This window comes from Brassica rapa, chromosome A09 (assembly GCF_000309985.2).
Source record: "Brassica rapa cultivar Chiifu-401-42 chromosome A09, CAAS_Brap_v3.01, whole genome shotgun sequence".
NCBI classification, from domain to species: domain Eukaryota; kingdom Viridiplantae; phylum Streptophyta; class Magnoliopsida; order Brassicales; family Brassicaceae; genus Brassica; species Brassica rapa.
In genome coordinates, this window is record NC_024803.2 from 43,183,533 (window position 1) to 43,199,108 (window position 15,576).

A 15,576-nucleotide genomic window follows, 5' to 3' on the forward strand; every position below is an offset into this window, starting at 1 on the left:
ATTTTAATGTTATATTATCACTTTCACTATTTTAAACATCTAGCTTGAGTCCCCATTGTAGATTCTTTGATTATAATTCTTAAGTTGTAACAAGTTAATTAACACTATATATGAATAATATAGATCGTCATTGACTATGTATCCATTCGTTCTTCCATATTCTCATCGTACATAGTTCGTTATTAACTATGTATTCAAATAGCTTAGGTTACAAGTAACTAATCTAAATTGTGGAAAGGCTTGTATGCCTTTACACTACTTATCAAGCCGACAATGGATCCTACTGCAGCTAGGAGCGAAACAACCAAACAAACCAATACAAGGAGTTTCAACCCTATCCATCTCATAGTATACTTCTTAACCTTTCTCTGCGAGATGTGCATCTCCACTGGGAAGTAAACTGTTAGCGGCCAGAATGTGAGTGCTCCAATAAGGCCCAAGATCGCGTTAAAGAAGGGGAATATCATCGCTACAACTGTTGTCAAAATCACATAGGTTGACCTCCAGACCAATCTGAAGAAGTTGATGCGACATTTCCCTAGCAATGGTATGTTTATCGAATAATCTTTGGCGATGAAGTTGCTTTCTGGCCACGCTTTGTTGCATTTCTTCTCAATAAACTGGAATATTGGTTGTGCAAACACCTGCCCATTACAATAACATCATCAATGTTCTGTTCTATTTTTCTTGAGCCTTAGGTAACTTCAAAATTGTGAGTGGTAACTCAAAGTAGCTACTAATGCTTTTTTGTAATCCTAGTAAAACATTGGAATTGACCTTCATTTTTTTATGGAAATTATGTACAAAAACTTAGGCCTCAAGATTATGAAAAATAAAAATTTTAATTTAAAAAAATAATATTTATAGTCTCTAGAATCTCAGATCCAGCCATGAGAATAGTTCGAAACTCTCACTTTTTAATGAGTTACCTGATAGGCTGCGATTAGGTGGACAGCAATGCAAGCATTAGCAAAATCAATGAGCCAGTAAGGCTCATAAAAACCAAAGTCAGTTAGGAAGTCTCCAGGGGCTTGGTTTCCAAAAGCAGCATATCCGATGCAGCCACACAAGATGTAGAAACCAGTTGTAGTTGAAACTCCAGCAAGGCTTGCTTTTTTCATGACTTTGTTCTCTGGTGGGCTTGATCTCAGTGTATCCTACAAAAGAGGAAAACAAGCATATATGAGCAACACTGTCTTTAAGAGCTACTATACATCATATTAACTCTAATCTATCCACCATTAACATTAAGAAGTAAAAAAATATTGATAAGAAACCTTTTTTTTGGTTCAAATTCTTGATAAGAAACCTAATAGCATTTTTTGTTCAAAGAAACATAATAACAATGTGAAGTCATTATTCCAACGAACACATATATTCTGCGATTTAAATACAAATGATAGTCAAAATTGTTAGACACTATTTTCATATTTTGTGACTACCAACATCTCTAATTGAAAGAATGCATGCCTGAATCTCAACGAGAACAACGGAAAATGCGTACGAAAAGGCAATGTCTCCAGCTGCTTGAAACGACCTCCATATTTTGTCAGACGCAGTTACGTCTACTCCAACCACCGTGCCCGTCAGATCCGTCTTACCAACCTTCCCACCTTTCATATCATACAGTTTTAGCCATTAGTTTGAAGATTCACATATATATATATATATATATATATATATATATATATATATATCATCTTACAAATTTATAGAATTCTATAACTAGCCCTAGATCCAGATGATTTTATACAAACAAGCTTTTGAATGTACAATATACATGTATATAGACATATTTCGGAGGTCCTGCGTTTCTGTAAAGAAAACTGAAAACTAGACAACAAAAATGTGTATATATCAAAATATTTGCATAGGGTTTAGAAATAGCTTGAGAAGGTTCTACAAATATATTTCGACAGTCAAACATAAGATATGAAGGGAAAACGTACTTGCCAGAGCAGCCAAGGCTAAGCCAATTCCGATGGATGCATAAGAGAAGGACATAACGGTAGCGATAATGGAGAGAAAAGAGAGCTTGTGAAAATTATGAATCTGACTAAGAACAATCTGGGTGATACCAAACGCCGCCATGAGTGGATAATTTGATACGGAACATTTTGCATCATGTCCCTTGTCATGAAAACAATTTGCTTTCCCGATCGCTCTAACCAACACAACATCAATAAGGACTTAATGTTTTCTTCACAACACGTAGTAACCATGCATGTGACATATCTAAATAAATCACAAGTTGTGTAACTTACACTAAGCTTATGGAGGCAGTGATGGTGTAGCCAATAGTGATCCCTACTAGACTCCCGTACTGTGCCAGTCCACACAGCTTCACTTTCCAACCACCTGCCGTTTTATGATTTTTTTTTGTTTTGTTTAATAAAAAATAGACCGTCACTAAATAGTCAAAAGTTATTTAAAAAAAAGGAATCATAATTAAAAACAGTAAAACATAATTTGATTGAAATTTTTTAAATAAAGTTAAAAGTTAACACAAAATTGTTAAAACATCTCAAGTTTTGATTCTTTTGAACACCAATTTTTTTTCTAAAACATCATATATTATGAAAATCGTTATGTTTATACTTTGTGGTTAAAATAATACCAAAGTAGTAGTTTATATATATTCATACGTACCAAGGTAAGCTCTGACAACGTCCATGTAATTATAATTACGTATTCCTGTGTCCGGAGATCGATAGCAGTCCGCAAGCATTGTAGATGTGAAGTAATTTATAACGGCAAAAGTTACCAAAATCACCGTTCCTGCCACCCAACCAAGTTGTGCTATAGCCCAAGCCAACGACAAGACTCCAGAACCTATCACCGCCGTGATTATGTGCGCGGTCGCCGTCATCAACGTCCCCGTTCTCTTCTCCCGACCATCATCGTCGAAGTTATTCCCGGCGGTTTCCACGGCCGAGGGATTATACTCAGTGGCGTAGCTTTTCATTTTAGACGAGAAAAACCGAGGAAGAGAAGAAAGTGATAAAAGCATAGTGAGTAAATGACATATCTATATATAGATGCTATAGGTACACAAACGTCAATGTTTATGATATTTTGGAGACGTCAATGTTTATGATATTTTGGAGACTTTTTACTCTCTCTTTTTGCAAGGTCAATAACAATAGTTACAAAGGAAGTGAAAAGCAAGAAGTAAATACATACAATCATGCAACGAATAACTTTTTAATTAACAAAGAACAAAAAAAAGAAGATAAAGTCGATTCGTTCTTTTATTTTTAGCAACTAAAACGAAATCAAATCTAACATCATCTCACTTTTTCTTGGTGGTTGAAGAATATATGTGATTTATTATTAACTAACTGATATCTTATAGTGCGCTAAAGCATCTAGGTGAAGACGAAGAGAGAGGGTCTTTGATGACTCTTTGTGTTGATCATAAGATACGTGCCTGGGGCCATGTGTGTGTGTCAAATTGGAAACGACTGATGTATTAATAAACTCTCATATTCTCTCCTTTTTATCATTATCTCATTCGATTTCGATCAGGATGATAATTTTTTTATAACGGATTTGTATAAAAGAAGAAGAATCACACAAGTATAATAAGAGATCAAAATCTTGAGATTACAATACAGCTTATTGTAGTGAATTTTGAAAGCTAAACGTATAATCCAGTATCACTCTATTTCGTTCTCTCTTTAAGTGACCGGAAGCTGAACCGGATAATTTTTGGGTGACGGTTCAATAATCGACCGAGTCAAACCTGGTTCAATATATTTTTAGTGTATAAATTTGTTTATATGGATTGTTTATAAATTGTTGATAGTTTTAGTGGTTTTTATTAGTTTAATAACTCTGAGATCTAATCTGGCTACGTGACCGGTTCATGGTCAGACTAATTATTAGAGGTTATGTAACCGGACCATTGAATCGGTCGGTTTTAAGAACATTGAGTTTCTTCAAAACCAATTTAATTGGATCAACGGTCAAGGTTGAATTCAAGGCTGCGTACTCTGGGTCTTATAAACTCTTACATGGGCCTAATAAAACTACTAAAATAAACCGGGCTGCTAACTCTTCTCGATTACACATCGATTAGGCGCAAAAAAAAAAAAACATTATTTTCCGACCGAGATCCCTGAAAATAAAGAGACAGAGCCAAAAACATCAAGACATAGGAAATAGTGTTGTCGCATGAACATTCATTCATTCATCTTCTTTTACCCGACAAAAGTAATAAAAATCTGAGTAAACCTTTTTTCAAAAAGCCTCTCTGAGTCTCTCGACATAACATTTTTGTTTGTTTGTTCCCTACCATCATCATCGTTTGTAACTTTCCCCAGATCCTCTTTCCCCTGTTTTCTTCTGCTAAGCCTAAAGGGTTTGTGTCCTTGGCCCTCCTGAAAAGAAAAAAACCCTAGCGAATCTGCGTTTCCATCTATCTGAATCCGTCAGATCTAAGTCTCGAACCCCGCACCTCTTCCTTCCTTCCTGCTCTGCCAATTGCTATTATTCTTTTTCCATTTCGAGGTAAATGTAGCTCCAAGTTACGACTCTGAATCTCCTGCCATCGTTTAGTATTAAGGGAGAAATGTAGTTTTCGCTTTCGCTTTTTTTTGAGCTGTTGACCTTAGTTTTGGTGTGGAAGACGACTTTAATTAATCAATCACAGACTCTTGTTGTGTTTGCTTTTATCTTCAGGGTTTCATTGGTGCTGAAACACACACACACACACATCCCAAAGTTGTAACAAGGGTGATGTGAGTTCGTTCGTTCGTTCGTTCCTACCATATGTTAAAGCGTCTTGGATGGTTAATTGGACTCAGCCAACGAAGTAGGCAAACCAAGACTCTTGATGCTCACCCTTACGTAGCCAAGCCTGTTCTCATGGTCGACACTGTTCAAGAAATCGCTGTTTATATCCATAGGTTCCATAACCTTGATCTTTTCCAACAAGGGTACGGTACACACTATTATCACCATCACCGTTGCTCATTTATTTGATTCTGAAGCTATTTTAAATCTTTTAATTCTCTTAGATGGTATCAAATAAAAATCAGCATGAGATGGGAGGATGGTGATAACAACAAATCCTGTGGGATTCCTTCACGAGTTGTTCAGTATGAAGGTAAGTTACTTACTCTTCTCCATTTTTCTCAATCATTCGGCTAGAGTATAATTTACATAATGAGTATCTATATATACCACAGCTCTTGATTCAAGCTCAAACGACTCTTCTGGAGTGTGGAAGATAGATGACAAAGACAACAGTTTCTTAACTCAGCCCTTTCGTATCAAATACGCTAGGCAGGACGTGCGTCTCTGCATGATGGTCTCTTTCACTATGCCACTGCAAAGATACGAGGTACCACCACTCTTTCTTTTTTTCTAGTCGTGTGATTAATGGTGTGTACTTGGTTGACCTTAGTAAGTATAGTGAATGATGCAGGGGCCAGCTACATCTGCTGTTATACTGAGGTTCGAGCTTTTATATTCTCCAATCGTGGAGAATATATCACTCACTCATTCAGATGATTCTCCTGCATCAGTGCATGATTTTCGCATTCCTCCTAAAGCCCTCTCAGGCGTGCATTCTTACTGTCCGGTCCACTTTGACACCTTTCACGCCGTTCTCATCGATGTTAGCGTCCACGTCAGCGTCATGAAGTCAGCTTCTTACAAACGTCCTGCAGTTTTGTCAAGGTACGCCGCCGCTTATATTTGGATTCTGCGTTATTCACCGTTTGTTGAGTTTATCTCTTCAGTTAATATATCAAATTATGTTTTGGTGCAGTGATGCGAGTAGTGGTAAAAGTTTAGCTAGCGGTAGTTCTCAGTCTTCCAAGAAAGTATGTGCTCTTACACTATCTTATCATCATGTCCAACCTCTTACTTGATTGACCAAATTGTTTTTTTTTGCTTTATGTCACTGTCTTCACAAATTACCAAGCTCTCTCTCTTTTGTAGTAAATGCTAGTTTTTTCCTTAACAATATTTTCTAATTGATTAGCAACTCTTCAGTTAGTTAATTAATGTTACAAAAGAACTTTATTGAGTATCTTGTTTTGTAGTAGTAATGCCTCTCTTTCTCGAGATTCTTACTCTATTTTTATTGATTCTTTTGTAACTCTCTAGGCCTTTGCTCAGATAGCTCCTGCTGACAAGCTGGTGTCATTCGTGAAAGCCTTACTTGGAGCTCGGGACACTTTACTCGAAGAAATGCAAAAACTCAGCAAGGCCATTGACCAAACAATCGACTTGTCTGAGTTTGTATCCACTATGGACAAAACTCTTTTATCTGACTCTGCCTCAACGGAAAAAACTGTTGCTGTTGAAGGTTCAGGACAAGGCAAGCAACAAAACAATCTTGAGGTCCTTGCTTTTATTTTGCAGCAGAGTGCTCTTTATCTATTGTTTTTGTTTTCACTATGAACATGTTTCTTCCATTCTTGGCACAACAGTTAAAAACCTCACTTGATTTAGAAAGTGATGACTGGCTTCATAACTTCTCAAAGGAGCATCTGTCCCGCACATTCCACTTACTAGGCACTCAGCTCCACTATCTCTGGAATACCTTTCTGACATTTCATCGGTAATTTCCCTTAGCCTGCAGGTTCAGATTGTTTATATTATACTCTATCTGATGATCATTGGTCTTGTTTGTCCCTTTTCAGGGATAATAACACAAAAATCTTGGAACATCTTCGAGATACCTGGACGAAGGATCGAAGAGCTGAGTGGTCAATATGGATGGTGTACTCCAAGGTTGAAATGCCGCATCATTTTATAAGTGGAGTGGACGATACTTCAAACCATAGTTCGCATAAAAGAGTCACAAGTGCGTTGAAGCTGAGTGATGTGAGTTTATAATTACAGTAGTCCATTCCATTAGAATGCAATCTTTGCTCTCTATTCATCTAATATTTTGCTCTTATGCAGCCTGCGCAAGTTGCAGCCACTCGCGCTGAGCTTCACCGTCGAAGTATTGCACAAATGCGGGTTTGTTTTTCTTTCTTCTCTGCTTCGTGTTGGCTTTATAAGTTGTAATAACTCATTTGTGTGACAACTAATGGTGGTGCAGATTAACAACCGGACGGTGCAAGACATGCATATATTTGGTGATCCTATGCGAGTTCCTATTGTTATAATTGAACGTGTCTGGAACGCACCAAGGCGTACTTTCAGTGAAAACTCGTACATGAGACATGTTGATAAGATAGATTCTAGCTTACTTAATGGGCATGATGACGAGAGTGGGACAAGAAAACATAATAACTCACAGCATGGTGGACGTGAGCTGAAGATTGTTGTTTTTGTTCATGGTTTCCAGGCAAGTACCATTTAAATTATTCTAATTATCTTGCTCTCTCTTAAGCTTATCTAGTATTGTCATTAAATTATGTTAACTACTATAGGGGCATCACTTAGACCTAAGGCTTATCCGGAACCAGTGGCTCCTCATTGATCCAAAGATAGAGTGTCTCATGTCCGAGGCAAACGAGGACAAAACACATGGAGATTTCAGGGAGATGGGGCAGAGGCTTGCGCAGGAAGTGGTTTCTTTCTTCAAGAGGAAAATGGACAAACATTCGAGATACGGGCGGTTGAAAAAGGTTAAGCTGAGTTTCGTTGGACATTCAATCGGCAATGTCATCATCAGAACTGCACTAGCAGGTAAGAATCTAGACAATTCTCTTCTTTTTTTTAAACATTTTGTTCTGTTTTGTGTTTATCTTTGTCTCTTTGTTGCAGATAGTTTGATGGATCCATACAGGAAGTATCTACATACATATATATCGCTTTCGGGTCCACACTTGGGTTATCTATACAGTTCAAATTCGTTGTTTAACTCTGGACTTTGGCTCCTGAAGAAGTTAAAGAGTACTCAGGTTATTCATCAGCTTACGCTCACTGATGATCCTGATCTTCAGAATACTTTCTTTTACAAGCTCTGCAAGGTAGAGAAAGATCTTTAACATTTCATCAAGATTTTGTACCATTCTCTGGTTCTAATATCAGTTCTGAAACTCTTTTCAGCAAAAGACTCTGGACGGTTTCAAGAATATAATTCTCCTGTCTTCGCCTCAGGTACATTAACATAAGTGTTCTAAAAATTGGTCTAGGCGACGGTCATGCACCCGTCTAAGCGTTAAATAGGATATAAATGAAACAATTTTTCTTGAAGATGTTTTAAAAAATCAGTCTAGCCACAGCGGTCCATACACTTCTATAAAACGTCTAATTACCGTCTAGCGATTTTTTTGAATATTGATTAACATAATAGTAACTAATGCAATAAGGATGTGTTGGTCATAAGATACAAATATCTTGCTAGATTTTGCTGCTAGTTGTAATTATCTTTTTTGGTTATCACAGGATGGGTATGTTCCATATCACTCAGCTAGGATCCAATCGTGCCAACCAGCTTCTTTCGACAACTCTAAAAGAGGAGTCGTTTTCTTGGAGATGCTTAATAACTGTATGGACCAAATACGTGGGCCATCCCCAGAAACACCTCACCACCAGAGAGTGTTCATGCGCTGCGACGTCAACTTCGACACGACCTTGTATGGTCGTAACCTCAACTCGTTCATTGGTAGAGCTGCTCACATCGAGTTCTTGGAGTCTGATATCTTTGCAAGATTCATTATGTGGTCATTCCAAGATCTATTCCGCTGACAAAATCTTGGTTACTGAGAATTCTTTTATCTCTTTTTTTTTTTAGATAGAGAATGATACAAAAAATGTTGTATATTAGTAGTAGTTAACTCTTTTGTTGCAGCAGAAGCTGTTATTTTGTATGTTACCATCAACTGTGGTCTATGTATGGTGTTTACTTGTTAGCTTCTAGAATCTCAATGGATCGCTAATGCTTGTTGTGACGCTTTAGATTGGTTTACAGATATCAAGTTGAACCACTAACAAAAGCTAGGCCAAGTAGTGGAGAGTGGACTTTTGGCCCACCACGTATCCTCTCATGAATGCATATACTTTTTTAGTGTTTCACTAGTAGTGCATCATGTGATTACTTTGTTTAATGATTATGAGTGTGCTATTAAATATTGGCTTATATGATGATGCATTCCTTGGATTGAATTGCAAAACAAGGGAACAAAAAGATGATGGGGAGACAGCTTTTAAATTTGTTAGTTAGTAAGATTAGTCTTGTGGCAATGTATTAGGTATGGCGATTTAGTTTCTTATCAAAATGTTTTGTAACTAATGCAAATATGATGTTTGTCTGTATTAAGGTTGTTCTATTACGGGTATTATGCAAATGCACATGTGAACACCTGTGTTTTAGACTACGTTATTTCTTCAGTCTAATGTAAAATACAAAATTCTATAATGCTTAATATGTCACATCCCCTTAGAATAAAAGAAAAGAGGTTTATCGCTGATGGATACAAAACATTATTGTCTGTCTGATAGCGAAGGAATACAGTTATTATAAAACTTCTTTTTCTTTAAAATCTTTTCTTTTTTGTGTTGCTCAAAGTTGGCAACTACAAGTTGTTTTGAGCACACGTAGATAATACATTTGACTATTACAACTTATAAGGGACGGTGGCACTATACGATAATAAAACTGATAATTGTTATTTCATCACAAGAATTCAAATCGGAATTGGTTTCGTTTTGAGAAGTCATAACAAACTGATTGCTTGTAGTGTGATTGTAGTCATTATTTTATCAGTCTAATATGCATTTATTGTAGCCAATTATACTGCATCTAGAATATAAATTTTACATAGTAGTTGACATCATTGACTTGCATCAACTAAGTCGGAGACCCTCAAACCAAAATTACAAGAAATAGTTTACATGAGAGATCCTAATAATTCATAACCACCAGGACTAGAGTCACATTCTCCATTAGTCTTACCAAATTTAGATGAAGTCTTCTCTATAAGTTTCATAGTTACCAAAAACATACCCAATCATCAACTTATTTCTTTAACCTTCACATCACTCTCTTTGCTAATCACAATACCCATCAATCTACACGGTTCAGCGTCCTCTATCATATGAACCACACTCCTCATCGTCGGCCTTAGTCCAGGTTGTCTCGCAGTACATAGTATTGCAACTCTCAGCAACTTGATTGCATCTTCTCTATACATTTCTCCTATCTTCTTATCCACAATCTCCATAACACTCTCTTTACTCTTCAGCTTGTTACTAACCCAATGCACTATGTCTTTGCTCTCTCCAAACTCCGCCTCAATCGGTTTCTTCCCCGTTACTAACTCAATTAACACAACTCCAAAGCTATACACATCGCATTTCTCATTCACTTTCGACGAGTATCCATACTCTGCAACAACAACTATAATGTTAAAATAAAATAAAATAACAAGGTGGTTGGTTAATAAGAGTTTTAAAGTTTCTTTACCTGGAGCTATGTAACCATATGTTCCTGCAACGACATGAGTGGAATGAAGATCACCATTGTTGGTCTGAAGAATCTTTGCAAGACCAAAATCAGCTATCCTAGGCTTGAAGGACTCATCTAGCAATATGTTACTCGACTTAACATCACGGTGAATCACCGGTCTTTCGTATCCGTGATGCAAGTACTCAAGCCCTTTGGCTGCACCGAGAGCAATATCATACCGCGTTTCCCAACCGAGATTCGACTTCTTGCACGAGTGAAGCATGTCGTACAAGCTACCATTAGGCATGTACTCGTACACCAGCAAGCTCGAGTCGTCGCTAGTGATGCTACAATAGAGTTTCACCACGTTTAAGTGTCGTATCGAGCTTAGTGTCTCCACCTCTGTCTCGAACTCTTTAGACCTTCCTTCCTTCTCAGTGAGGATAGGTAACGTGCTGCTGAAGTTTTTAGTGTCTGAACTACTACTTCGAATGTGTTTCACAGCGAGTTCTTTACCATCACTGAGTACTACTCTGTACACGTCACCACAACCTCCTCTACCGATTAAATTCTCTTCTTTGATGGAATCGATGATATCATCTTCGGTGAAACTCATCTTCCTAAACGACTTTATACTCCAAGACTCGTGTCTCAACGTTCTTCTCCTTTCCTTCTTCTCGCTTTTCTTGAGGTACAAGAAACACACAAGAGAGGCTAGCAAGATCATCGAACCGATAACAATGCACAGCACAAAGATGCGAGTGTCGCCGCGACGCGATCCTGGAGAGTTAACGCACCGGTTTAACGACTTGATCGTCATGCTGCAGAGTCCAGGGTTCCCGTTGAAGCTACCGGTATACGAAGACAAGCTCAACGGGACACGGCCCGATAATCTGTTGTTCGACAGATCAAGAAGGCTAAGCCGTAGAGAGGTCAAGCTCTCCGGTATTTTCCCGGAGAGCTTGTTGTCCGAAAGATTCAAAGCGTTGAGAGTCGGGAATGATCCCAGCGTGTGCGGGATCTCTCCCGACAGCGCGTTTTCAGCCATGTTGAGATCGCTGAGGGCCGAACACGATCCAATAGAGTCCGGTATGGAACCGGAGAAGCCGTTACTCTGCATCTTTAAACTGCTTAGCCCCTTCAGCTTCCCGATGGAGCTCGGAATCTCCCCGGAGAACCGGTTATCATTAATCTCAACTTTAGTCAGAGCCTCCACGTCACCGATCTCCTCAGGCAGCTCATCGGAGAACTTGTTGAACGCTAGATTCAACGTCCCGAGCATCTTCGCGTTCTTTATATCCGCCGTGACCGGACCTTCCAAGTTGTTCATCGCTAAGTCGATAATCACCACCTTCGGTAACCCCCAGAGTTTAACCGGAACTGTTCCGGTTAACGAGTTATCGCTAACTCTGAACCGCTCCAAAGTCAAACAGTCGGCGTACGTCTCAGGTATGGATCCCGTGAGATTGTTTTGTAACAGAAGGACAGCTGTCATCTTCCCTCGTTTACACATATCCGGAGGAATCGGTCCGGTTAACTGATTCTCCGAAGCATCGATGAAATCAAAATCGGCTAGCGAACCGAGTCCTTGAGGTATCGGACCGGTTAACTTGTTGGTATACAGCGAGAGGTTGACGAGATATTTAAATTCTCCGAACTCGGGTGGGATCTCACCGGTTAACCGGTTTTCGAAGAGCTGTAACGAAATCAAATTGGTTAACGATCTGAGCTCCGATAAATCTCCTTCTAGACTATTCGTTGAAATATCCAAGTAAGTGAGATTCGTCATGGTGCCAAAACCGGGAGGAATCTTCCCGGTTAAGTTGTTGTTGTAAATCTCTAACCGCCAGAGTTTGTTGAGCTTCACGATCTCCGGGGGGATAACGCCGGTGAGAAAGCTGTCGGAGATCTCCAAGCTCCGAAGCTCCGTCAAGTCTCCGATCTTCGGAGGGATTACGCCGGTGATGCTGCAGTTAGACAAGTAAAGCCACGTCAGCTTCGTCAGAGAAACGATTTCTTCAGGAAACGGCGTCGTATCGAAGGGATTGTCCCCGAGGCTTAAAACGACGAGCTCTTTCGCGTTTTGGAGAGATTTCCACGGGAAGGTGCCTGAGAACGCGCTGCTGTTTAGGTAGAGATACTGTAAGTGACTCAGAGAGGAGAGATCAGGGACAGGGCCGGAGAAGAAGTTGTTGCCGAGATCTAAGTACTTGAGGCTCGTGCAGTTGTTCATATCGCTCGGGACGGGGCCTGAGAGTGAGTTGAATCCGAGAGATAGCTTCTCGAGAGACGTGAGATCGCAGAGGAAAGGGAACGGGAAGTTTCCGGATAAGCCGCGGCGAGAGAGGTCGATCTCTGTAACGGAGCGGTTAGAATTGCAGGTTACTCCGGCGAAGGAGCATGGATTGGAAGTCGGTTTCCATGAATCTAAGACGTTGGGGTTTGAGTCGAGGAGAGAGGATCTGATCTTGAGTAGGACTTGGAGATCGTCTGAGGAAACGATGGAGAGCAGAGAGAGGACGAGGAGGAGGAAGAAGAATCCAAAATTACGAGACGTCGGAGACATGTTGGTCGGAGAGAGAGGAGAGGGAGACGGTGGTTGAAGTTATGGTGGGGAGCTTTTGTTTCTTTCACATCGGAGAGAGGTGGCGCGAGAAAATGCGTTGCCGCTTTGAAGCAAAGTTGTTATCTGCTGCTAACCATTAAATATTCAAATTTGGCTTATCTTGTGTACTGTGTATATTCATCACTTTTATATTTTTTTTATTGATAATGACATCATTATTTTATATGGTGCTGATCTAATTATCTTCGATTTTAAACTATGGGCTACTGGAATCGTTGTTTTTTAATATTTGAAGGATTCAGTGTTGAGAAAAAAACTAGAGCTACTGGGATAATAATATGAGTTTATGAAGCGGAGTCTTTTAAGTGTTACCAAAAAAAAAAAAGAGTTTATGAAGCGGGACCCTTGATTATAAAAAAATATTAACAAGGCTGAGATCGGTAAGGAGCAGTCCTTAAATAAGGTGTTTAAGGACTTAGTCCTTAGTGACGTGGCAACGTCTAATTGGGTCTGTCGAAATATGTATATCGGCTTAGAAAAAAAAATCTCATTCACGAGACCACACGAAAAAACGTTTATATCACAAATATAGATTCTAAGAATCAAAATGACCAAAATATTTTATTAAAGAGGTAAATATATATTTATACCCTTATGATTAACTAATCCAAACCTTAGGGTTTAGAGTTAAGTGGTGGAAACTTGGGTTTGAGGTTTAAATTTTTATAAAATAGAAAATAAATATTAAAAATTTGAAAATAAAAATTTTAAAATAGTTTTAAAAAGCATTTACGAATTACAAAAAGAAAATTTGAAAAAAAAATTAAAAAAATTAAAAAAATTAAAAAAATATATAAAAAAGTTCGAATTTGAAAACATATAATCTAAAACTATAAAAAAATATATATTTTATTTTTTTTATTTTTTTATATATCTAGGGTATTAGTGTTATTTTATCTATTAATGAAATATTTTGATCATTTTTCTCCTTGTGGTCTATTTTTATGACCAAAACTTGAAAATAATATATTTATGAGAATTACCATATATTTAATCATGCAATTAATAAATTTTTAAATTTCACATGTTTAAAAATTAAATCTTTTTTTCTTCTTAAGAACTCCTAAATGGAGTACACCATTGGACACACATTTTTTATAAGAATCCTTAACTATTCAAACAAAAAAAATTAAAAAAAAAATTACTTTAATATTGCTAAGGACTCCAATGATAGTAACACCATTGGAGATGCTCTAACCATACTATTTTATTTTCTGATTATACAGCAATTGTGTTGAAATATAGGAGCGTTTTGATAGATACTTAAGTATTTTGTTATGTAGTATATTTTTCTTGGTTTTCTTTGACCATCCTTATAAATAATGAAACTGACTCAGAATTTAAAAATGTTGAAGAAATGTGTACACAAAATTGAATCCATGTCCGTAGGAGTAGGACCATATCTACTTAATAGAGTATTGACCAAAAAAAGCATTATTAGGTTGCAATTTTTTTTAAAAAAAAAATCTTGTTCCCAAACATCAACATTATGTTTTGTAAATGGAGTTCAATATTTATGTAACAGTTTTTTTTATATTAAAGTAACATCAAGTGAGAACAAAACTAAACTAAATATATTATATCCCAAAAAACTATATAATATGTATATTAGTAAAACTTAAATAAAAACAAAACCATATGAAACCAAAAATGCATTCAATATTGGATTTCTTCTCGTATACTAACTTGAATTATCCCCTAGCATTTTGGTTTATTTTCGGTTAAACTACGAATTTCGATAACCTAGAAAGCTTGCAAGATAATTTTACTGGTCATATAGACTAACACAAGTTATAACTGTGTACTCACATATATTGGAAACCACGTTTTATAAAAGTCACTCAGGTTAGAATTATTATTGGATCAAACATAGTTTGATTTTGAATTACTCCAAAAAAAATCTTCTGAATATAGAAGTGTTTACCAATGATTTTCAGTCAAATTTGTTTATTTTCATATTACATAACCCGCATTTTGGGTCCTATATTTTTCCTTAATGCACGTCCGAAATATGTATTTGATAAAGTAAATATTAAATATTACTCATAACAAAATGTAAAACTACATTCATATATATGTATAATATAAACTTTAAAAAAAACTTCAGTTAAGGTGTTAAGGTATCACCGTATACATGTGCTGATTGCATGCTTCTTGTGACACACGAGTGCAATAACATACCTTTAACCTTTTTCAAAGTTAACTAGGAAGTAGTTGTGTCGCAAGACTCTCAACTTAAAGCAAATTAGTATTTTTATTCTAAAATGCAATTTTTATAATAAATTTTAGTTTTAGCAGAGTTTTAACTCTCAATAACAACAAAATTAAAGCAACCTTATAAGTGTGAATACATTAGATAGTGCAATATATATCTAGACAATATAACTAATGCGTTTAAGAAATACTACTATAGCTTATAATTAAACTCTGCGGCTCCATTATTGCCATATATCAATAGTCTTTGCGAACTCTCTTTTTCGGTGGACTCTTCTTTATCCGACATAGATCAATTAAAAGTTGACAAAAAAGAAAAGATCAATTAAAAAATGATATATTTTTGTTAATATATGTATAGCCGAGTAGGAAAATG

The 15,576-nt window shown here is 37.1% G+C and overlaps 3 protein-coding genes across 6 annotated transcripts; 1 reads left to right on the forward strand and 2 right to left on the reverse strand.

Annotated features, from left to right (window-relative positions):
• Positions 1 to 120: 120 nt before the first annotated feature.
• On the reverse strand, positions 121 to 3,290 carry LOC103843321 (amino acid permease 8). The gene is made up of 6 exons (XM_009120031.3): positions 2,650 to 3,290; positions 2,265 to 2,358; positions 1,950 to 2,164; positions 1,471 to 1,613; positions 930 to 1,157; positions 121 to 644 (listed from the first exon to the last, which is right to left on the reverse strand). The coding sequence occupies exons 1-6, from the start codon at positions 3,008 to 3,010 to the stop codon at positions 219 to 221; spliced, it is 1,467 nt and encodes a 488-aa protein (XP_009118279.2). The 5' UTR covers positions 3,011 to 3,290; the 3' UTR covers positions 121 to 218.
• Positions 3,291 to 4,216: 926 nt separating this feature from the next.
• LOC103843322 (protein FAM135B) lies at positions 4,217 to 8,871 on the forward strand. 4 transcript variants are annotated; one of them, XM_009120033.3, is made up of 15 exons: positions 4,217 to 4,512; positions 4,655 to 4,940; positions 5,022 to 5,110; positions 5,193 to 5,347; positions 5,432 to 5,685; positions 5,777 to 5,831; positions 6,118 to 6,354; positions 6,444 to 6,574; positions 6,657 to 6,840; positions 6,922 to 6,981; positions 7,064 to 7,312; positions 7,398 to 7,656; positions 7,735 to 7,940; positions 8,020 to 8,070; positions 8,359 to 8,661. In XM_009120033.3, the coding sequence occupies exons 2-15, from the start codon at positions 4,774 to 4,776 to the stop codon at positions 8,659 to 8,661; spliced, it is 2,400 nt and encodes a 799-aa protein (XP_009118281.1). In that variant the 5' UTR covers positions 4,217 to 4,512; positions 4,655 to 4,773. The 4 variants fall into 4 exon arrangements, with proteins under 4 accessions (XP_009118281.1, XP_009118280.1, XP_033135494.1 ...); XM_009120032.3 differs by having other exon boundaries at positions 4,684 to 4,940; XM_033279603.1 differs by lacking the exon at positions 4,217 to 4,512 and having other exon boundaries at positions 4,774 to 4,940; positions 8,359 to 8,871.
• Positions 8,872 to 9,681: 810 nt separating this feature from the next.
• Positions 9,682 to 13,088, reverse strand: LOC103843324 (receptor-like protein kinase 7). Its single transcript, XM_009120036.3, has 2 exons — positions 10,379 to 13,088; positions 9,682 to 10,300 (listed from the first exon to the last, which is right to left on the reverse strand). The coding sequence occupies exons 1-2, from the start codon at positions 12,924 to 12,926 to the stop codon at positions 9,927 to 9,929; spliced, it is 2,922 nt and encodes a 973-aa protein (XP_009118284.1). The 5' UTR covers positions 12,927 to 13,088; the 3' UTR covers positions 9,682 to 9,926.
• Positions 13,089 to 15,576: the final 2,488 nt, after the last annotated feature.